This window comes from Myxocyprinus asiaticus, chromosome 28, assembly GCF_019703515.2.
Source record: "Myxocyprinus asiaticus isolate MX2 ecotype Aquarium Trade chromosome 28, UBuf_Myxa_2, whole genome shotgun sequence".
Lineage (NCBI taxonomy): Eukaryota > Metazoa > Chordata > Actinopteri > Cypriniformes > Catostomidae > Myxocyprinus > Myxocyprinus asiaticus.
The window spans coordinates 13860867-13885335 of record NC_059371.1 but is presented as its reverse complement, the minus strand read 5'-3'; the positions used below and the strand labels follow the sequence as shown (position 1 = coordinate 13885335).

Genomic DNA, 24469 nt, shown 5'->3' with positions numbered 1-24469 from the left:
AGCTGCTAGTGGTTTCACCCATGTCTTCAGAAGCGATATATTCTGTTTTTGTGAAGAACAGACTAAAATGTAATTCCTTTTCACTGTACATTTTGCCTTTGCAGTTTCTGGGCATGATCATGATTTCAAGCTTGATTACTCTTCCTAGTGCTAGATGGCACTAGGAAGATTAATCGAGCTTGAAATCATGATCACTAAGGAGTAAAAAAGGAGTTACATTTTGGTCTGTTCTAATTCAAAACTGAAAAGAATGTTTCTGAAGATATGGATTAAGTATTCCATGGTTTCGTATGGATTATTTTGATTCTGCCTTTATGTGCTTTTTGGAGCTTCAAAGTTTTGGTCACTTGCATTGTCAGCACAAACAGATCCTGTTTGTTTAGATAATCTTCTAAAAATCTTAATTTGTCTTTGAGATGGCATGAGGGTGAATAAATGATGACAGAATTTTCATTTTGGGGTAAACTATTCATTTAACAGCATAGTTCAGACAAAAATTAAAATTCTCTCATCATTTACTCACCATCCTTTTGTATACCTGTATGATTTACATTCTTCCGTGGAACACACAAGGTGAAAGTTTACACTGCTCTTATTTCACACAATGAAAGTAAATAGGAATGGCAAAAATTACATTAAAGCACCATAAAAATATTCCATACAACATGTGCGCTATTTGCCAAGCATTCTGTATGCATATGATAGCTTTGTGTAAAAAACAGACCTAAATTTAAGATGTTATGCACTGAAAATCTTTACTTAAATCTCATTAGCTTACATTCGAATGTGGCATGTAAAGACACGTCATGCCAGGTTTTACATCAATCATGCTAAGCACCATTGTTTAATCAAAATTTAAATAATACGCTTCAGTAGTTCGAAGTTAATGTAATCCTGTAATGAGGATAGTGTAAACGTGTTTGGCTTGCTGTCCCTGGAGGAGTGCTCGAGTCTCGAGACTTCACCCAAGCTCGAATACCCTCCCGGACTTGTTGAGTTTTTAATGAATAGACTGGAGGAGTTGGGGTGGTGGAGGGATGCTGGAGGAATCGTCGCAGCATGGATGTAAGCAGCTGTTTTCATATGCTTACTCTGGTGATGTGATTGGTCAGATTAAATTAACATGCTTCTCCCGAACTTTGTTATGAAACTCCATTTGAAAGTGCAATAGCACAAATGAGATTTGAAAGCTCTCGAGGGATTTTAACAGCAACTTTTGATTTGTTTGGTCTGTTCCTCACACAAAGCTTTCGCATGGCTTCAGAAGTCTTTGAATATACTGTATGGCATGAGGTGTGCATAAGGAACACTTTATGGTGCTTTTTTTTAACGTTTTGAAGCATGTCAGCACCTGATCACTGTATGCTGTACGGTCACTGTAACATTCTTCAAAGTTTCTTCTTTTGAGTTGCATGGAAGAAAGAAACTCAAAAAGTTTGGGATGACATAGTGGTGAGTAAATGATGATAGAATTGTCATTACTGTTTGAACTATTCCTTTAATAAGCTAATTGAAAGTTTAAATCCTCATTTGTGATTTACTGTATTTCTCAAATGAACAAGGGAAAGCGACGACAGTCCAGAACTGCGATTAGCAGCACATCGAACCGTCAGACGTACCTCTTCTGCTGCTTTGATAGGCTGTGATTTTACCATTGGACAAGGCCGACTGCGTGTTTACATATCTGAGGATGAAGCGTGTGAGATACATATCTGCTTCACGCACGTGCACCAACATTTTAACTGTATTCTGAGATGGAGGACAAGGAAAAAAAAGTGAGGGGAAAAGGGAGAAGGGGAGAGAATGTACAGGAAATAATACGGTCTGTGTTAAAGATCTGACCTATGAATTTCTGAACAATGTGGGCGAAGTAGGATGCAGGTTGCAATGTGTATGTCTTGAACATGAGGGGAAGAGGGAGGAAGTTTTGGAAGAGAGGATCAAGGAGGACAGGTAGTCACCAGCTTCTCACTCTAAGAGCAAGAAAGTGACCAGGAAGTAAGGGAGGCCGAAAGAGAAAGGACGAGGAGAGCGTAAACACTTACAGTTACCACACACAAATTGTCTGCCATCATCGATCACAGAGACCCGCCCCCACACGTCCACGCCACCGCGGTTCACATAGCGCAAGACCACGTGAAACAGGTCTGGAGAGCCAACCACCACCTCAACCAAAACCCGTGGCTAGAGAACAAGAGATCGTCCCAGAACAGAGATAGACAGAAAAAGAGAGACAAATGCAAAGCTGTTCCTTTAAACCACCACCAGCATTAAAGCGCCCAGCCAAACACAGCAAGCAGCACCAATCAAAACCCTTGATCAAAGCCCACCCAAAGACACATCACATTTCAGTGACACATCACACACAAAGTATCTGAACGTTGTATTGCACAAGGCAGGGTTTACACACATGCATGAAAAATACATGAACTAGAGCATGTTACAACATCTCATTCATAATATATTAGTTAGTCATCACGGAAAATAATACAAACATGGAATAATTTATTACGTTAACTAGTGAGATTACTATTATTATCTTCATAGTAGCTTTAAAGTCAACATGAAACAGGGTTGACACAATCTATTTTACTTCTGTACTGTGATGTACAGTATTTCTGAGTGAAACATGATATTATGGAAAATCATAATATAGATCATGAATGTGCATTAAGAAAGTAAATAGGCTTAATTTTGCATTTCTTGTTGACTTTAAGTGTTGAACCAAAAAGTTGACACAACAGGCTAAAATGCATAATAATGCTAATAATAATAATATAAATAACTAAAAATAATATACAATTAATAATAAAAATCATTTACCATTCAATAATGTAATAAAAATATAACGGTAAATATAAAGGCCTTTAAAAAAAAAAAAAAAAAAAAAAAAACGATTTTAATTAAAGATTTTAACTATAAGTTGAAAATGTGGAATTTTATATGTTTTTCTAAAAGGCTACAGAGCTTGACTTGATTTTGTTTTATTTATTTTATTTCATTTTAAAAGTACATTTTTAAGCTATCAATTTAGCCTCTGTCCTAGAGGATTCATGTCTGTGTTGATGTCATTGGTGTGTACGTGTATCTCACCTGTATGGGGGACATCTGAGCATAGCCCCTCCAGCTAAAGCTCTCAAACTCCAAAGAATTGTAACCAAACCTCACTGGACGTCCATCCACGGTGGTGCTGTCTTCCACCTCAAACTTCATATGGTGCAGGTCTGGGAAATAATGATCCGGCCTGGGTCTAAACAAACCATCAGAGTGATTTAACGACACATATGTGATTACAGCACAATTCATGTAGTCCTCTTGCCGTCACTTACTGGGTGCATTTGGGTCCCTCCACATTGGGTCTGCATCGACAGCGCCCATGTCTGTCATCACACATCTGCCCAACAGAACCTCCAATATCACACTGACAACCTGCAAACACACAAAGGGATGAGGTTTAAACTGACTCTTCATTAAAGTATTGAGAAACTCTGCCTGTAATTCATTTTGTACCTTGGCACCCAAAGTAGTTGCCCTTCTGCAGGTTGAAGTATCCGTCTTTGCAAACGTTGCAAGTTCCACTGCACACGTTGGGTTTACAGTAACACTGGCCGGTGTTCTGATACGCACACACACAGATGGATGGGTAAGTTACTACACTCTTGGAAATTCATTTGTAAGCTGGTGTTATTATTGATGGAATGGAAATATTTACTCACCTGAGTGCACTCTGCAACCTCGCTCACAGTCCCTACTGTATTACAGTCACAGACTACAAAAACAGAAACATACAATAAAATACATATACTGTACATTCAAATATAGACATATAATACATATACTGGTGATCATATCGTATTGGCCAACAGTAACCAACTTTTTTAAAATAATTTTTAGTCTGATTAATTATTGGCATATGTCTGATATCGGAAACATATACATTTTAGGTTTTATCTAAAATATTATTTAAACAGTATAGTCTTTTTGAGTGCTACGTTTCAAAAGTATTAAACAGCTATCCATCATTTCTTCTGTACTTTATCACGTTTTGACACCGACTTTTACAAAGATGTAAAATTTGGAAAAACCTTTAGTGCCTATTAAACAGGTAAAACAGTGTAGATTTAAAATATCAGACGTCATAACAGTTTTCAGCAATAAAATAAAATAAATAGCAGTCGAACCAAATGTTCTATATCAGTGCATTGCTTTTTACTGTCTCTATATTACCATCTAACTAACTATAAAATTGACAAGCCACAGAGCCAAAATTATAAATAACTGTCATCATAACCAATTAAATGGCTGCCATAAAGTTAACACAACTTAAATTAAACTGTTTATGTTGCCCCAATAAGTCAAGACTGAATTTTGTGCCAAATGCCATAAGTCTCTCTTACTTGAACATCCATAGACTGTATCAGAAGACAGATTCCAGTAGAGTGGCTTACAGCGGTCACATGCCAACCCCTCTACATACGGCCGACACTCACAGGAGCCCTGAGGTATACAAAACAACACAAGACAACAACCAATAAGGGTAAATGTACAGAACTTATGTATATCAAAGACTACAATGACCATGATCCTCATTCACATACAGTATTTAGCCTAAAAAATACAACTTTAAAAAATACTTTTTTAACAACAAAAAATAAATGAAAATCATATTGTTGCATATTGCACATTGTTTAGCTAGTATAAACTGTGCAGTATGCAATAGACAGTACACACAAAATCCATTCTGAACATGGCCATATTTATTGCAGAAAAATATCAATAAAGCTCAGTTATATTCACCACAGTGGGCAGGATCTCACTCTGCAGAGAGCCTGCTGGGTTACAGGTGCCAGCTAAAGCACAGATATTGGAGTAAAAAAGAAAATGTTAAAAAACATGGATCAAACCAGAACTATCTGAAATTACGATTTATCATTTGCCTGAGTTAGATCACCTTGGCAGAAGGGGAAGCCATATGAATCAGGGCTGCAGCTAACACACCTCTGACCCACAATGTTTGGCAGGCAAACACACTGACCAGATACTGGATCACAGGAACTAAAGCGAGAGCCCTCCACTGAACAATGACATGCTGAAAGAGAGAGACAATTAGCTTTAAAGGAATAATTCAACTAGAAATAAAAATGATCTCATCATTTACTCACCCTCAAGCCATCCCAGATGTGTATGACTTTCTTTCTTTTGCAGAACACAAATTAAGATTTTTAGAAGAATATCTCTGCTCTGTTGGTCCATTCAATGCAAGAGTGGTGGCCAGACCTTTGAAGCTCCAAAAAGCATATAAAGGCAGAATAAAAGTAATCCATTAGACTCCAGTGGTTTAATCCATGTCTTCTGAAGCGATCCAATCGGTTTTGGGTGAGAACAGGCCAAAATATAACTCCTTTTTCACTGTACATGTTACCACTGCAGTCTCTAGGCACGATCATTATTTCAAGCGTGATTACACTTCCTAGTGCTTGACACATGCCCAGAGTGCTAGGAAGTGTAATCGAGCTTGAAATCATGATCGCAAATGAGACTGCTGATGTCAAGATTTATAGTGAAAAATAAGTTATATTTTCTCTGTTCTCACCCCCCCAAAATTGGATTGATTCAGAAGACATGGATTAAACCACTGGAGTCTTGTGGATTACTTTTATGCTGCCTTTATGTGCTTTTTGGAGCTTCAAAGTTCTGATCACCAATAATTTGCATTGGATGGGCCTACACAGCTGAGATATTCTTCTTCTTCTTCTTCAAAAAAAAAAAAGTTATTAACATCTGGGATGGCATGAGGGTGAGTAAACTATGAGAGCTTTATTTTAATTTTTTTTGGTGAACTATCCCTTTAAGATTTACATTTACAACCATCTGTAACTGAAAACAATGCTTTCCTTAAAATAAAATTGCACTATCAAGGGACAAAATGACCCCAGTGGACAGCTGTCCAACAGAATGGATCATCATTCTCACGTGTGCAACTGGGATAACCATAGTATCCTGGTGCACACTGGTCACATTTGGGGCCGCTGTAATTGGGTCTGCATTGACACTGGCCCGAGACACTACATCTGGAGTCCAGAGACGTACGAGGGTCACAGGTACACCCTGGTAAATGATTTGAAATATTACAACCAAGAAAATGCAGATACTGTATTTAAAGATGGATCTGCACAAATCACGTCTTTTCAAATACATGTATGCGTGGCTCACCTTGGCAGTCTGGATAGGAGTGGAAGACTGAGTGACATTGCTCACAGCGAGGACCAGTAAACTCTGGCCTGCACAAACACTGACCAGCTGCATTACACATCTCAGGTAAAGAGCCCACAACACTACAGCCACAAACTACAGAGAGAGAGAGAGAGAGAGAGAGAGAGAGAGGAGAAATTAATAGCCAACATGAAATGGCACTCACAACCCATTTTATGTAATGTAAATAATATTTTAATCACATTAATGATAGAGCAGTTAAAATGCGTTAACTGTATTAACTATTGGCAAGAGTTTGGAAAAGCTGCATAAACTTCAGTAGCTGCAAAAAATGGCATAATGCTTTTGTTTTGTTTTTTTCTCTTTGCCCACATGCCCTATATTTATGTGCGTGGCCTTGGTAGCATCAGCTAAAAGGAAAGTCTTTTCAGAGGCAGAGCATGTTATTCCATTTTGATGAAAGATTACAGAGACAACATTTTTTTCTTTGAAATAACATACATGGATGAATTATGCACAATAGCAACATGTATTAAGAAATTGAATAGGATCCCTCTACATATCATGTTGAACCTCAAACAGACTGGTAAGCAGTAAAAAGGTCACTAAACTGGAAACTTATTGTGGTTATTAACGTTATTGTGGCTGCACTGTAAAGTTCATAATTTGGCCGTGCACATGGGAGATTTTGGAGTTCAGGATTTAGTGAGATAAGAGATGGCAAGCACTCACATTGACACAGCGGGTAGTTGAAGTAGCCGGGCACACACTGCTCACATGAATACCCCTGAAACCCACTTCGGCACACACACTCGCCTGTTATTCCGTCACAGGACCCATCCAGGCAACCTGGGCCTGAACACTGACAGCCTGGGGGAAGGGAACACAAAGAGAATCTGTGTGTTGCCTTTGTCTTTGGGTGGTATATAGTGCTCACAAACGTTCCAACTATACACAAGGGCTACAGCAGTTTAGCCGACAGTCAACAGAGATACGACATTCTGCTTGTGTTTGCACAGATGTCACCTGCTACGGCAGCTTACATAGGAAGGTTAAAAATGGGCAGAACAGCTGATCGGATCTCCACAATAGATATGCACACACATGTATGTATAATACATAAATAAATACAGACAGATGAGGAATAATGTACTGTACATGTATTACATACCATGAATATGACTGCATTACACAACCCTTTATAATGTTTCAATAAAAATAATAATAATACAAATAACTATATTATATAATGCTTAGATCTTTATGAATTGTCCATCCAAATTGTTAGAAATGTCATGAAGTATTTTATATATATTCCTATTTGAATGTACATGAACTACTCATGTAAACTGATCTGAGCATTGCATACTGCTTGTTAATGAATTATTATTGAAACTATTAAATTAAAAAGTATTAAGTAAAGTGCTATCCTGTGTGATTTCATTTCTGCCTGTGTGTGTGACCTTACGCTGGCAGTTAAGGCCGAAGTGTCCATGAGCACAGGTGTCACAGTGCTCTCCAGTGAATTCAGGTTTACACAAACACGTATTGGTGCGAGGGTCCGGCCTGCATGAGTTCCCCTCTGTTCCTGCAGCGCTGCACTCACAGTCTACACAACACACACATTCTCCATTCTCATTTATCTCCATCAGCTACTCCTAGTTTCACTTTTGAAAGTGTAAAGCATTCAGAACACACTCTCGCTTGACAATAATTCATACTAATGTGCAGTGAAATGAATAGTAACATATTTGACTTCACATAGCAACTAAAGAAGTGAAGCCCAGTAATTAATTTTTGGGATGAATCAAATCAATTTAATCAAATTGTGCAATAGAGAGAGATTGTACAAGTCTTACTGATGATTTCTCCAGCAGGTCTGGCCTCTCCACTGATGTACACCTCTGACAGGTATAAATAAAAAGGAAGAGTTTATAAGAAAGAAGGATCACTATTCTTTCAATCTACTAAAAAATTGTTTTGAGATAAATGTAGATGATTTTAAACTGCAGATGATTTTACCTGAAATATACTGGGGCCTAAACACTTCATAAAAGCTTCAAAGACACACACACTTAGACTTACGGTAGCAGGCAGGGAAGTGTTCATATCCCTCAGCACATGTGTCACAGTTCTCACCAGTGTAGTTGGGCTTACAGTAACAGCGTCCGGTCAAGTCTTCACATGTGCCATCAGTGAACTCTGACTCACACTGACACTCTGCAAAGATGAAAAAGAAAGGAATATGTCTTCTGCTTTACCAATACATACAGTTTAAATTTCATTTGTATGCTTAGAGACTACGGTGGCCCAGAGGTGCACAACACAACAAAATTAGCAAAGCAAATAAAACGTGAAAACACAACAAAATTTAGCCACAACAAAATTATCAGAAAAGAACAGGCTTAATTTAATTGTGCTGTGGCTTAATTATGTTGTGGTTTAATTTCATTGTGCTGTGGCTTTTTAGTTGTGTTGTGGCAAAATTTCGTTGTATTGTGTATTTTTTGTTATTTTGTTGCTTAATTTTGTTGTGTTGCGGCTTTTCCGTTGTGTTGTGCTTTACTTTCATTGTGCTGTGGCTTTTATGTTGTGGCTTAACTTTGTTGTGCTTTGGCTTTTCTGTTGTGTTGTGTTTTTTTCCATGATGTTGTGGTTTAATTTTGTTGTGTTATGGCTTAATATTGTTGTGTTGTGACTTTTTCATTGTGTTGTGGCTAAATTTTGTTGTGTTGTGGCTTTTCCGTTGTAGCTTAATTTTGTTGTGTAATGGCTTAATTACGTTGTGTTGTGATTTAATTTTGTTGTGTTGCTTTATTATTTCACGGTGTTGTGGCTTAATTTCTTTGTGCTGTGGTTTATTTCCATTGTGTTTTCAGCTTTCATTTGCTTTGCTCATTTTGTTGTGCTGTGCAACTCTGGGCCACCGTTAGAGACTCACTTGAACAGGCGAATGGGGACTCCAGAGGGTGGACAGGGGACCTGTAGTATCCAGGAATACAGCCTTCACAGTTAATGCCTGTGGTGTGATGCTGTGAATGAAAAACGACTGTACAATAAGATAACATACTCTCTGATGATTGTGATACAGGAAATACCTGTGTTTGCAAGGCAGCAAGAGAATAAAGTTAAAAATTAAATAGTAGTTTGAAACCATATTGTAAGTTGTAAACCCGAATACCCAAGTACAGATAAAGAGAGAAAGAAGTTGAATTAGACTAATTAATCGCAGTTTACTGTCCTTTTCGTAATAATGTAATGCGGATGGTTGATCAACAACCAATCACAATTAAGTATGCAAATAGATGTAAGAAAAAAGACATATTGCAATTCTATTTGCAAACATTACAATGGCATCATTACTGTTGGTTAGATTTCTAAGGGAAAACATTCTATCAATTTAAGTCAAAGGGCATTTTTTTTTTTTTTTACTTTATTCTTTACTTCTTGAGTACAAAGTTTCCAAAAGCCCAAATTAGATAGCACACTTAAGGAAATGAAATGATCTTCAAGACAATGTTTGAATGAAGTCTCTATGTTAAGCTGTTATAGCAGAATTAATTGCAGAATGAAAAGAGGTAAATAAAAAAGAATGAGAGACTTCAATACTGTGCTGCCTTGCAAGCACTCTAAAAACAGTATTTCTGTATCTCTATCGTGTGTGTGTGTGTGTGTGTGTGTGTGTGTGTGTGTGTGTGTGTGTGTGTGTGTGCACCTGAGCCCACCTGGCATTCTATACACACTCCTCCGCCCCTGTACTCTCCCTGCAGGTTAAAACTGGCTCTCCACTGGTCTACCTCTGGATCATAATAGCACTCCGATGAGTGTCTATGGCAGTTACATGCTGTAACGAACACAGAGAACACAGTTACACCACAATGTAATCAGCCTCAAGATGTGAGGTAAATAACTCATTTAGTGTAGAAAGCATAATATACAAGCTGGTCAGATGCAAACAGGTACTATGGAACAGAACATGCAAAATATACTCAGAGACACACACGAGTGTCCACCTGGAAAGGTCAGACTGTCCACAGAGGCATGACAGCAGAGAAGGGAAACAGAAAGAGAGAAACAGTCATTATCCAGGGGTGAAATTAGCAAGGAGAACAAGAAATACATCAGGGAAATTGTAGATTGTAATTGGGAAAAAAAAGTTTATAAAGTGTATAAAGCATAAATAAATGTTTTGGGTTCAGTCTCTCCTCTATAAAACACAAAAGCAAAAACTGTTGTTACATTAAGGCACTTACAGTGTAAGCTACAATACAAACTTGGCAGTGTCATACTGCAGATATTGTTGATTTTGTATGACAAATTGCTCGTTACAGTATGTTCTTCATTTGTAATTTGCTTTGGATAAAAGTGTCTGCTAAATGACTAAATGTAAATGTATGCTGTTACAATAAACACTGTTTTAAAAACATAGCCACATGACGTGAGCATTACACAAGTTAACATGATTTTAGTGTGATAAAATCAATTACTGGGACTACAAGGTTTACCTGCGTTATGTTGTCATGACAACATTGTAATATTGGATATACTCTAACTTTACACAGTTAAGGTTAGTAAGTGATTTTATAACATTAAAATCATGTTAACAAGTATAATGTTTACATCTAGTAGCAATACTTTTGTAACAATTTGTATGGCTTGGCTCCTTTCAATTCCATTGAAAGTGCCTTAATATAATCATGATATTTTCAATATATATTATTTTTTCATTTTTAATAAATGAGGGATGAGTCAAATTTTTTTGTGGTCATCAACATTACGCCACAAATGCTGTCAATTGAACTTAACTTGTGTTGAACCTGGAACATTCCTTTGACAAAATGGCATACAACAATGTACAATAATAGCCCTTACAAAAATGTACCTTGGTAACAAAAGTTACTATAGTTATTGTTATTAAATTAAAACTGTATTACCTTGGTATTAGTTACCACTGTAATAAAAATAAGGAATTTAAACAAAATAACAAAGTTTTTGAAAGCTTCTAACACTGAAGAAGACACAAGAATAGTGTTGTCTACGAGAACGGTGCATATGGTCTTAGACTATCTCAGAAGGTGCTCTGAGTTTAGTTTGCTTTATTTCCACGGAGCAGTTCACGTTTCACATGCTTTGTGAACGCAACTCTGCAGGTTCAATTTATTTTGACATTGCTAAGTTCCGTTACCATACTTGGCAAATTACATGCAACAATATTAGATGAATTGTCATGTGTGCCATCATAATTCACTACAGCCTCAGAAATGGTGCTTGAACAAGAAGTTTGTCTTCAGTGCTTGTCTACTGTACTCTTTAGCCTCCATTCGTATGTTGCAAAACAATCATTATGATGATAATAAAAATATATAGTGCTATATGTTATACTACAAAATAACAATATATTGAAATTGTGTATATATATACACACTACCTGTCAAAAGTTTTGAAACACTTACTCATTCTTTATTATAATTTTTTTATCCACATTTTAGAATAATAGTAAAGTCATCAAAGCTATGGAATAACATAAATGGAACTATGGGAATTATGTTGTGACTAAACAAAATCCAAAATAAATTAAAACTCTGTTATATTTTAGCATCTTCAAAGTAGTCACCCTTTGCCTAGAATTTGCAGACATGTACTCTTGACATTTTCTCAACCAACTTCTTGAGGTATCACCCTGGGATGCTTTTTAAACAGTACTGAAGGTGTTCCCATCTATGTTAGGCACTTATTGGCTGCCTTTCGTTATTATTTGGTCCAAGTCATCCATTTCAAAAACTTTTTTTTTTTTAATTAAATTTTAGTTTTATAATGAAATAAATTAATATGGTGGCACAATTATATTTTTGTCACAAAACTAATTTCAAATGCCTTCAGATCAAAATATTTTTAAGATTATGAGAAACATTTCAGTCAAGTGTTTCAAAACTTTTGACCAGTAGTGTATATTAGGGGTGTAACGGTACATGTATTCATCCCAAACCGTCACGGTACGGACGTCACGGTTCGGTGCATGCAGTCAGACGAACAATACATCTGAGTCAGTCACAGGTGATCCACACACCAATCCAGAAGGGGGCGCGCGCAGTAATGCAATGCTTATTGCTAACCGCCACAACAGGAAAAAGAGCAGAAGAAAAAGACACCATCTACGCATCAACCCAAAAGAAGAATGGCGAGTTCAGATGACACGCAAGAGCTCGAAGACCTGCCTACTTGTTTTAAATCAGCGGTGTGGGAAAGTTTCGGGTTCCTGGTGAACTACGGCAGCAGTGGAGAGCAAGTGATAGATAGGACGAGGACGGTGTGTCGGCGTTGTAAAGCAGCTGTACGGTATGTGAGTGGAAATATGACCAACATATCAGACGACATCACCCAGATGTGCCAATCACCGGAACTAGGCAGAAAAAGATGACAGGAGTGCAAAAACGTATCCCTGCAGCTTTTAACCAGCCTCTAGATGTGAGAGCAGACAGGGCCAAAGTCATTACCCAGGCAATTGGCATATACACAAACAACATATAGTTTAAGTGGAACAAATTGTAACACTCCTTCGCCTAATGCACAAGTTTTATTTTTCATTATTCTATTTATTTTGTACTTTTATAACAAAAGAGAAGCTTTTCAGTTTTGTAGCTGATTGTGACGAAATACCTTTTGTTTTTTATCAGCCTGTTGGGCCTCATGTATTCAGATAGAAGACAAAGGCAGGCCTAACACAGTTGTAAAACCTGACTGAGGCCCACACACAAAGTCATAAATTTTACTGATAAAAACCGTGCCAAAATCAAACAAAGGGAGTCCAAAACAGACTACAAACCCCATGAAGCCTTGCTCACTAAAGGATCGAACTCTCAACTCCTATTGGATGAGACACACAACAGAACGGCCCTCAACCATGACGTCATCAGGAGTAGAAATACCTCTGAGATCCTTCCGGGCATTGCTTCCAGCAACTTTGCTCGAAGTGTGTAGACGCAGCTCATCGTTGCTCTCAGGTGTAGCCTCGTGGCACAAGGAAGTAACATCCGACTTGAAACTGTGGCCATACAATCTCCATCTTGCTGGACGAGTTGAGATTACTCTGTGTTCCACCGAACACTCTAACGGATCCGAAGGAGACTGCTGAGCAATCCGCATCTTCATCCGTTTGCCTGCAGAAGTGAAGAGAAAAAGATTTCTCTTCCCTCTTCAGTCAAGTCAACGTCGCTGATTTCTCCACCAGCCCGCCGAGAATCAGCAGCCATACCGCCCGCCGACAGAGCGAGGAAACGGCCTCCCGTCATCACCCAAGCCTCGAGGAACCGAGTCGGAGTTAAAGGACGGATGAACACATTCTCCCTGCATCCTCATGTGATTCAAGTAAGAGGTTTACATCTGGGCAGAGATAGAATATTATAGTGTGTTATTCTTGTGTATCAGGGTTATTGCTTGTACAGTTTACGGACCACAGAGTCTGCTCATTGCTGCTAATAATACTCAAGGTATTACTGTAATGTACTGTTATCACGAATGAGATCTTCTGTGTTGTAGTCCAACCACACTGGACTGTTGTGTATTTCCACCATCGCGGGTGAGACCGGCACACTGTGTTTATCCATTAAAGAACCAAAGACCGCGGGACGGTTTATGAGCCGTCCACTGCGTCTCTCAGTGATAAACTAACAGCTGCTTTCTCTCCCACGATCGCGAAACCAGCTTTGGTGCCGCCACTTTATTCTCTCTCTCTCTCGTACTAACCACACACACACGCGACCCCTCATAAACATTCTCGCACATAGTTTTGGCTAGTAGATAACTTCGTGATAAAGCTCAGCTTTGTCCCTAAGTTATCGTACAAGTGGAGACACGCGGTAAACGGACAGACGCCATTAACCGGCTTCTCTCCGCCCACATTCGTGGCCATATTCTCTGCCCGGAAATCTCGCGTGACATACTCTCCACGAGAGTCACGTCCGCCATTTTGTGCATGTCACTCCTTACACACACACACACACACACACACACACACACCCATTCTCACACACACACACACACACACACACACACACACCTTCCTCTCTCATGTGTTATAGGATTATTTTGGTTACCATATCTAATCATGTCACTGTTTAGTTTGTAGTTGTAAGTCAGAAGTTTATTGACTGCATTGTATTGATTATTAATTGATATTACTGCATAAATAAACTTTGTTATATTTCAAAGAGAAGTGTTTTGTTTTGTTTTGCATACACCTGAGTCAAATGCTGGCAGGGGATGTCAGTGCTCGGATTCAAGCCTTCATTGTTTCCTTTTGAATGTCGATTTTCTTAAGAGAACAATCTAATATTGAGAATGTTATACTGTCTGGTTATTAGTCCCTGATTCCAGGGTGATGCCCCAGCGATATTAATCCTTATTAATATTCTATTGATTTTGATAATTGATAATTATCTTTGATGATTGTTGAATTTGAAGGATCAGTAAGCTAGTGTTAATTCTAATCAATGTTCCATTGATTTTAATAATTAATGATTAACTTTGATGATAATTAATATTCTATTGAATTTGATGGTTATCTTTGATTGTTGATGTGAAGGATTAAAAGAGCTAACACTGATTCAAATCAATATTCTATTGATTATCTTTGATAATTATTAATTATTGCTAATAACCAAACCCTCTCCTGAACGTAGCGCACTACATTTACTGGTGCCCCGTATGAGGCTTTAATGAGTTAAATTCTATTATTTAATTTAAATATTAATTAATAACTAAAGAAATAATTATTAATTATTCCTGAAAGTAACACTGATCTAAACAACCAGTAGAACCTACAAGCCTTACAAAAAAATATGACCTATGCAAGAGTGCATTCTGTTTACTGCTTAGTGCTTAATACACTAAAGGAGGCTGTACTGTACCAACTACCTCAGGGGGGACTAAATGCCGCTAGGTGGAACAAACTGTAATTTGCACTACTGTCTGTTCAAAATAAATTAAAAGAAACCTAGCATTTGGGATTTGTTCCTTTTTCCTGTTGTACCGAACTCGTATTGGACCGTGACCCCAAAACCGAGGTACGTACCGAACCATGACTTCTATATACCGTTACACCCCTAATATATACATATATATATATATATATACTGTATATAAGAAAAAGTGGCTGGTAAAATATTAAAGTGGCTGGTAAAATTAGGCATTCATCAGCCACTGTTTTGTACCCTGCTTATGATGAAAGACAAAAAAAAATCATAATCTACTACAACAATAATTGAGGCTAAACTGACAATTGACAAAGTTAAACAAGAAACAAACTTTTTTGTGCCTTGTTTAAACCTGTTATTTTCATATGAAAGGAGGGCAAAACCAAAACCCCCCGGTGTTTAAATACTGTTCAGCACGCTGTGTCGCGGTGCTGTCACTCTGTCAGTCTAGGTTTTTGTCTGACAGGACTGTGGCATTATCGTCCCATGTCTGTCTTGTGTTTTGTTGTCTGTCTTTGTGTGAGTGCACGGTTTCAGTTTATTCCCTGCTGTGTGCTCTTCGGTCTGTCTTGTTTCATGTCGAGAGCATGGTGTCTGGATCCTTACTTCCTGTCTGGTTCGGTTTCAGTCTGTGTCGGGATCCAGACACTCGTGCTCTATGTCTAACTGTTATTGTCGTGAGGGCATCGCGCTTATGTCGTCTTGGCAGCATGCACTCGCGTCAATAGTTTGTCTGTCTCTCGCGAACACTGGTGCACCTTGCGTTGCGCGTCCAGGTCGCAAGCTGTCTTCATGGTGTGCTGAGGTTCGGTCACTTTGGTCTAAGATGTTGGGTGTGTGCACCTGTCAGACACCAGCCACCAGTCTGTTGGTCAGCCCAGTAACCAGCACCCATCAGACACCAGCCACAAGTCTGTTGCTCAGCCCAGTAACCAGCACCTGGCTGACCTCGCTCCTGTCCTGGGGCTGCCTGACCTTGCTCTTCTCCTGGAGTCTCCAACCTGGTCTCCTGATCCCACTCCTTACCTTAAGCTCTCTCCCTGGTCATCTGATCCCAATCCTTCCCTTAAGCTCTCTCGTGTGTCAGTCCCTTCCCTGCCGGCCACCGATTCAGTCCCTATTATCTTGATGCCAGTAGCTGCCAAGCCAAGCCAAGCCAAGTCAAGTTGCCACGCCAGGCCAAAGCCACACCAGGTCAAGTTGCCGTGGCAGGTCAGGCCACCGTGCCAAGTCAGGCCGTCACACCAAGTCAAGCCACCATGGCCAGTCAAGTCGTCACTGCCCATGCCTGTTTCTCCTGGCTGTCTGCCAGATCCTCTGTGGCCTCTTGGGCATCTGTCAGCTCCGCCCTTGCCAGTCATGCTGGCTCCTCCCTGGTCTGTCGCGCCGGCTCCGCCCTGGTCTGTCGCGCCGGCTCCGCCCTGGTCTGTCGTGCCGGCTCCGCCCTGGTCTGTCGTGCTGGCTCCGCCCTGGTCTGTTTCGCCAGCTCTACCCTGGTCTGTCTCACCGGCTCCGCCCTGGTCTGTCTCGCCGGCTCTGCCTAGTTCTGTTCCTCCAGTCCTGCCTCCTTGCCTGGACTTTTGAAATAAGTTTGATGTACGGTATAGACTTATTTTAACATACATATGCAAAGTTTCCTTACCAGTCTACCCAAAAAGTTTAAATCAACTAATCAGCAAAAATGGCTTGTTCGGAAATCTCAATGTTGAAAGATGCTAGCAACACCTAAAACATGCTTGCAACACCTAGCAACATGCTAGCAATGCCTAGAACCATGATAACGCCTAGCTACATGCAAAACATGCCTGAAGAAGAAAGATAGGAGGTAGGGTGAATTGCACCCATAGAACAATGTGTATGGGTAATAATGTTTATATATATATATATATATATATATATATATATATATATATATATATATATATATATATATATATATATAAATGTGTGGTGTTGTTTTGTGATTGAGAATTTTATGTTTTGTGTATTTATGGTGTCTTCCCAAAACTCTTTTTTCAAATCAAATAAATTTCCCTAAAGGGATAATAAACTTGAAATGCCTAGCTCCATACTAAAACATGCTAGCAACACCTTGCTACATAATAAAACATGCTAGCAATGCATTTCAACATGCTAGCAATACCTTGCTACATGCTAAAACTGGCTAGCAATGCATTTCAACATGCTAGCACTGCCTATAGCTATATGCTGAAATATGCTAGCAATGCCCTGGAACATGCTAGCAACAACTAGCAACATGCTAGTAATGCCTAGCAACATGCTTGCAGTGCCTAGCTACATACTAAAATGTGCTGACATGCATATCAACGCTGCACAAGCACATCAATGCCCATTCAGTATTCAGTACTTTGGCCAGAGCATAGTTACTCATTTTACATGCCAGAGGTCATGTATCCACAGTTTTCCTGAGCAACCACTGAGCGGCACCATGATGATTCTACAGTAATTAACTGTTGTCTGTTTCTTGTCTTGAGATGCAATGTAAAAACTGACTGAAACGATCGATCCAGATGGAGAACAACAACCATTTGAGTGTTATTTGGAGTACAACAACTTTTTATGTTGCCTTCCCCTCTTGCATATATCTTTCAAACTAATAGGGGTTCATAACATAAATTTAGAACTAAAAGTGATTAAATGAGTTAGAAGAGAGAAAAAGATGACAAGACAATCTGAAGGAAGTGTGAGTGATGGAATAGTGTTAATATTTTCAGAACCTCCTAAAAGTCTCTTTCATAGTACTATGTGGTTAGATACCATACCTGTTCATACACAAAGGAGAGCATTGTTTGAAAGAATAAAGAAAATGCTGCTCTACCATCAAAAAAAAAAAAAAAAAAAAGGAAAAAAGAGCCTGTCACACAGACAGAATTTTTTTTATGTGTCAAAGAGGCCCCCAGCAGGTACTAAATATTTTTTTTTTTTTTTTACTGTTGGCTCGCTGGACAAAGAGCGAAAACTCACGTTCACATTCACTGGCACTGTATGTAGTGGCTGGTTTCCATGGAAACTGGTTGAAGCCAGAGCAACAGCGATCACATGACGGTCCACAAGTGTTGTGTTGGCAGTCACACTGAAGCCTAAGATAACCAGGAAAAAAGGACAAATCATGGGTTTAAAAACCAAAGACAATCAAACTAGTTTAAAAGGCTTAAAAAAAGAACGAAACAAAGCCATGCATTTGTTATATTTTGCCTATGTTTTGGAGTAATAAAAAAATGATTTCACTCAAGTACACTGCAGTAATGAGATGACCTAATGAAAAAATGCAAATAGTAGAGAAGCCATTATGACTGAGTTAAGAAACATAGCATTATCCTTCAAAGCAATTTAAAAAGTAATTTAATGGTTAGCATTCGGGATTCACCGATACCACTTGTTCTCTTCTGATCCGATTCCGATACCTGAACTCTCTCGCCATCCGATACCAGTGAGCTCATTTATATGCACATTCTTACACCAATTACGATTAATAAGCCGACAATGTGCATGGTCATGTAAACACATTAAACAGCTTTCCTTTATCTGTGTAAGGTTATAAATGGCTTAAAAATAAACCAATCAACACAGGTAGATTTACATCTTTTTTATTTTAGTATCAACTTTTTGACATCACTAACTATGAAAAACACATAGTACTGAATATGGATAGGGCTTGTCGGACAGATAGCTGATTCGGTAAAAATTTCAGTATCGGATCCAGTACTGACCCAGGTATCGGATCAGTGCATCCCTGGTTGGAATCCGTAGTGGTGATGAAAATACATAATATTCATAACAGGAGGTATAGAGACAACATCTTCAGTTAAGGAAATTTAGAAGACAAATATTCAAGTATCTTTGAGCTGACTGATTTGAGCTGATGAATAATTGGAAAACAAACATATGCTCACATAATTGTTGTGTATATTGACATAGCTAAGAATTTTTTTCTTCGTTATACTATGCAGTAGTAATTCCAGTAGAAGTTAAAAATATTTTTTAATGACTATAAGACATTAGGTACAATATACAGTACATTTACAATAGACATTAATAATCTATATTTTGAATCAGAACATGTTAAAGTAATGAGAAAGAAATACACAATTCTATACAAATTTACAATAAACCATTAACTGGAGCTGTAAACATAATTTCGGGAGAAGCAGGTTCATCTCGCAATCATCACTAGAGTATATAAAGGCTTGCATACCTCTCTAACGACAATTCTTAAAACAACCATCCTCCGCCCCATCTCCACCTTCATTTTACATTAATTTTCAATAATCCATTAACATGTATTATCTCTTTATGTAGTCCAGGACAAACCAGTTTAACTATATACCATTACCTCAAGATTACATGAACATGCGAACTCGTGAATTGGTTTTTAATTTTTTCGTGAAGAAAGAAGCAGATGTACTATACTGCATATTGTGCTAAAGTTTCAGAATGAGATTTCATTGTGATTTTAACTGTGATAGACAAAAAGTGAGTGATAGAAATCCTCACTGCTATGGTTCAAGATTAGTTTTATGAGAATCACTCTTTTCCTCTTACTCTCTCAATCTTGAGGGACCAACATATGCAGATACTGAAGTACTTCTTGCCTGTGGGTATCAAATGTGCGACACAAGAGAGTAAATTTTGTTTTTATTCAAGTGTCTACATTTCTCATTGACATTGCTGCTTCCCAGGAACAGAGAGAATTGGAGAAAGAGGGAAAGAGAAAGCTTTGACAACCAGAGAGACTGAAAGAGTTAAGTTATTCACACTTGCTAAATTATGGTATCTGAAAAGCTAATCGAATTAACTGTGAGACTCAGCAATCTTCTCAAGGGTGGCTGCATTTACAGTTGTATCATTAAAAAGCAACACAGTGGGAAGAGGGAATTCTATTTGACCAACTTTCTACATTTAAATAATAATCATCAAGCATGACCTCTACAAAATATAAATGTGTTTTTAAAGATTTAAACCATAAGCCAAAAAAGCTCAAGTAGACATACTGTATATGTTGAACAAATCCCACAGCCAGAACGGAAATGTTACAGTCAGTTCTTACAGTATATGGTTGTTAAAGTGAGTAAAGTCACCCCGTGAGTTCCACATTAAGTCACCTTAATAAGAAATTAGATGATGACATTCCAGACCAAAGCTATTATGTCTAAAACTGATTCTGAGATCCATGGGGAAATGACCAATACTAACCTAACCTAATTTTTAACCTTTCCTTCTCCTAGTCTGTGGTCCCCACATGCTTTAAAACATCCACCATTGTGCCTGTACCAAAGCAATTCAAAATCACTTGCTTAAATGACTTGCGTCCTGTTGCTCTGACCCCCATCATCAGCAAATGCTTTGAGAGACTAATCAGAGATTACATCTGTTCTCTGCTGCCTGCCTCACTGGACTCACTGCAGTTTGCATAACGCAACAACCACTCCACTGATGATGCCATTGCATCTACACTACACACTGCTCACTCCCACCTGGAAAAAAGGAAGACATATGTGAGAATGCTTTTTGTAGACTACAGCTCAACATTCAACACCATAGTGCCCTCCAAGCTTGATGTGAAACTCCGGGCTCTGGGCTTAAACAGCTCACTGTGCAGCTGGATCCTGGACTTCTTGTCAGGTAGATGCCAGGTGCTTAGAATGGGCAGCAACATCTCCTCATCACTGACCCTCAACACTGGAGCCCCGCAGGGCTGTGTTCTCAGCCCACTCCTGTATTCCCTGTACACACATGACTGTGTGGCAACACACAGCTCCAATGTCAACATTAAGTTTGCTGATGATACGACGGTGGTAGGTCTGATCACTGACAATGATGAAACAGCCTACAGAGAGGAGATGCACACTCTGACATGCTGGTGTCAGGAGCAAAACCTCTCCCTCAACGTCAGTGAGACCAAGGAGCTTGTGGTGGACTTCAGGAGAAAAGACAGAGAACACATCCCCATCACCATCAATGGAGCACCGGTGGAGAGAGTCAGCAGCTTCAAGTTCCTCAGTGTCCACATCACTGAGAAACTCACATGGTCTATCCACACTGAGGCCGTTGTGAAGAAGGCTCACCAGCACCTCTTCTTCCTGAGACGGCTGAGGAAGTTTGGAATGAACAACCACATCCTCACACAGTTCTACACCAGCACTGTAGAGAGCATCCTGACTGGCTGAATCACTGCCTGGTATGGCAACAGCACCGCCCTCAACAGCAAAGCCCTGCAAAGGGTGGTGCGAATTGCCAGACACATCATCGGGGGTGAGCTTTCCTCCCTCCCTCCAGAACATCTATACTAGGCGGTGTGTGAAAAAAGCTTGGAGGATCATCAGAGACTCCAGCCACCCGAGCCATGGGCTGCTCTCACTGCTACCATCAGGCAAGTGATATCACAGCATCAGGACCCGCACCAGCTGATAACAATGCAGCTTCTTCCCCCAAGCAATCAGACTTTTGAACTCTTGATCTCTCACGATCAATATACACCAGCACTGCACTTTACTAATCTCACACTGGACTGTCATAAATTATATTCTCTCTTAACAACACACTGGCAACTGACTATCAACCGCCAGCCTGAAAGTCAATACAGCACAATACAACCAACTGTATATTTTATATTTACAATTTTTTATTGTATACTGTGTATTCTATATTGTGTGTATGTGTATTCTTTATTATGTGTATGTGTATTCTATATTGTGTGTACTGTATACTGTACATTGTATATTATTATTTGTATATTGTGTCGTGTATAATTATGTGCATATTAGATATGTAAATTGTGTTGTGTAAATCTGATGTTTATTGTAAATTGGTATATGTCTCATCACTGTCATGACTGGTATGTTGCTCGGAACTGTACCCAAGATTTTCACCCACTGTTGCACTTGTGTATATGGTTGTGTGACAATAAAAGTGATTTGATTTGATTTTGATTTCTGTCATAAGTTTTGAAAATTCATCACTTGATACATGAAATAAGCCTTCCACATAAATCTTCCATAAGGATGCTATTACAGTAAAGTTTTTACAATGCATCCATGTAATTTTAGAGATAATAAACAAAAAGTGAGTTCTGATGTGAGAATTGTGACTGATCGTCAACAACTCTGTGTGGACTGACATCTAAAACAAAAACATTAAGTAGCATGCCAACTTTCTTCAGCGCACACAGATGGATGGATACTAGGAATGTCATAAAATATTGATACATTGATTACTGATCGGCATATTATTTTTTCAATACGCATCATTATATTAACATTAGCCCACATTTAAATTAGTAGCCTAAATTGTGTGCTTTCCAATTCACCGTCAGATGGCCTTCCGTTTAATGTAGTCTGGCGTAATAGCTTTGGGAGACCACGAGGGGGTGATATAACATTTACTGTACTTAATAATGAAGACGGCCGCGCACCGGACAAGAAGCGCCGTGTTGCGGGTAGGACAAGGCACAGGTATCACACAGGACGTGTCAATGCGGTGCAGGTGGCAGTACATAGCTGTCAATCCAGTCACCATACACACAAAAGTTAAAAAGATTATTGTACTTCTTCAAGAATGACCAAAGTGATGTTGATGAGTTGCAGGTTTGTGTCTGAAACTAGTGTAACTGTACAAACTGAACGATTAGAAATGGTGACATTTATTGTGCAATTGTTCAGTATGCAACCTTGAATAGGTTTCATTCAAGCTGTCAAACCACAAAAAGACATACTGTAGTGTATCTGAAAATACATTGTGTAGGTTATATGAAAGATACATATACACAATATATCGTCCAGTGCTGGCTAGAGTAAACAATCTATATCCTTTCATAATGATTTGGATCGAATTTAGTGGAAAGTTATGCGAGTTGCGCTCCGTGGCGCTGCAGAATTTTGAGCAGCCTCCAGAGTTGTTGCTGGGTGCTACTGACAGACGCTGAGCTGCAGTGTGTGTACCTTCATAGAAAATAAATGTTTTTAATTTTAGAATGTGCTATGTCGTCCGCCAGATGCGTCCAGTGCACGAAACCTTTTATGTTACCCAGTACCGCCACTCCCTGTTCACATATTACGCAGTCTGCGTAGGACAACAACTCCCTAGGGGGGCACCATCTTACCCTAGGGGGCACCAGAAACTCCACCGGCTGCCCTTACTCACATTATATGTTATTCAAGGACTCAGTAGCAGATGCGGAACACAGACGATCACCGCACGTGCAGGTTTTCACCACGCCCCACGCTCGCACTTTCTCTCACATCCCAGTTCATTCAATTTAAAAACTGTGACTGATATTACTTCTAATTCAGTCAGGTTGAGAGCATTGTTTTGTGGGATATACTGTAGTAACCCATGCAATGTGCTCTGTTATATAATGCACATTTGGCAAATGTAGTAGTACAGCCGGGCAAAAAAAAAAACAAATCTATATTGAGCACAGTAAACTACTCTATATAGTACAGAAATACTAAGAGTAGTACAGTAGTATGCCTTTCTGAACACTGACTGTGTAGCCATTCATTCTCATTCTGAGCTGCTTTCTTCAATAAAGAGTCGCCATAGAAACACACTATTAAATCTTAAACACCAACAACAAAATGTTAGTTTGATCTGAAATTTACATGTGGCTGTCTCAGAGGTAAACATCTGGGTTTATAGCATCCAGATCTCAATCAGATCAATAGATTGCCTCAATATTGCATGCACATGCATACCGACATGCACCAAGACAGGCGAAAAAGCTCTCCACGACAGAGGAAATCACAAAGAACTGCAGATTTAAGACAGATCAATGAAGGTTACATACTATGAAACACAACCCTTCTTTCCAAATGTAATGCTTGCATCTGTTTCTAGTTGGTTTGATCAGTTTTAGCCCTCAGGGTCTGGATATCTTACACAGGCAAGTTTTTTTTATTTTTTATTTTTTTTATTGACATATGTGACACCTTCCAGACAGTTATTGTGCCTGTATGCTCACACTAAAAGATGCAGGAATTTATGGAATGGCTTAGTACAGTAACAGACCATTCATCAACCGAGACTTAAACTATAGCCGGCGGATATTTCTCAATTGTGACACGATTGTGCATGCCAAGTGCAAAGGAATATTTCAAGATGTCTGAAATGTTAAATAAACCTTTGTCAGTTAAACAGCATGATCTGCTGAATATCCAAAGGTCTTCTGTGCTTAAGGAGCATGCCACAGATTTTAAAGCATATGGCTTAAATGTGTGTCAAAAATCTTGCTACCAGTTCTCATTAACTACCAACCAGTATCTTGC

At 38.9% G+C, this 24469-nt stretch overlaps 1 protein-coding gene across 1 annotated transcript in view; it reads right to left on the bottom strand.

Annotated features, from left to right (window-relative positions):
- Positions 1–24469, bottom strand: part of LOC127419098 (laminin subunit alpha-5-like) — a 112310-nt gene that overhangs the window by 50360 nt on the left and 37481 nt on the right. Inside the window, exons 7-23 of the mRNA XM_051660216.1 lie at positions 18171–18286; positions 9939–10057; positions 9155–9245; positions 8299–8433; positions 8073–8117; positions 7682–7822; positions 6946–7083; positions 6214–6348; positions 5974–6108; positions 4952–5089; positions 4798–4850; positions 4398–4497; positions 3717–3769; positions 3511–3616; positions 3330–3429; positions 3094–3250; positions 2046–2184 (exon numbers count right to left, since the gene is read on the bottom strand). Of these exons, the coding sequence (XP_051516176.1) occupies positions 2046–2184; positions 3094–3250; positions 3330–3429; positions 3511–3616; positions 3717–3769; positions 4398–4497; positions 4798–4850; positions 4952–5089; positions 5974–6108; positions 6214–6348; positions 6946–7083; positions 7682–7822; positions 8073–8117; positions 8299–8433; positions 9155–9245; positions 9939–10057; positions 18171–18286 (1901 nt within the window). The remainder of the gene's footprint in view (positions 1–2045; positions 2185–3093; positions 3251–3329; positions 3430–3510; positions 3617–3716; positions 3770–4397; positions 4498–4797; positions 4851–4951; positions 5090–5973; positions 6109–6213; positions 6349–6945; positions 7084–7681; positions 7823–8072; positions 8118–8298; positions 8434–9154; positions 9246–9938; positions 10058–18170; positions 18287–24469) is intronic.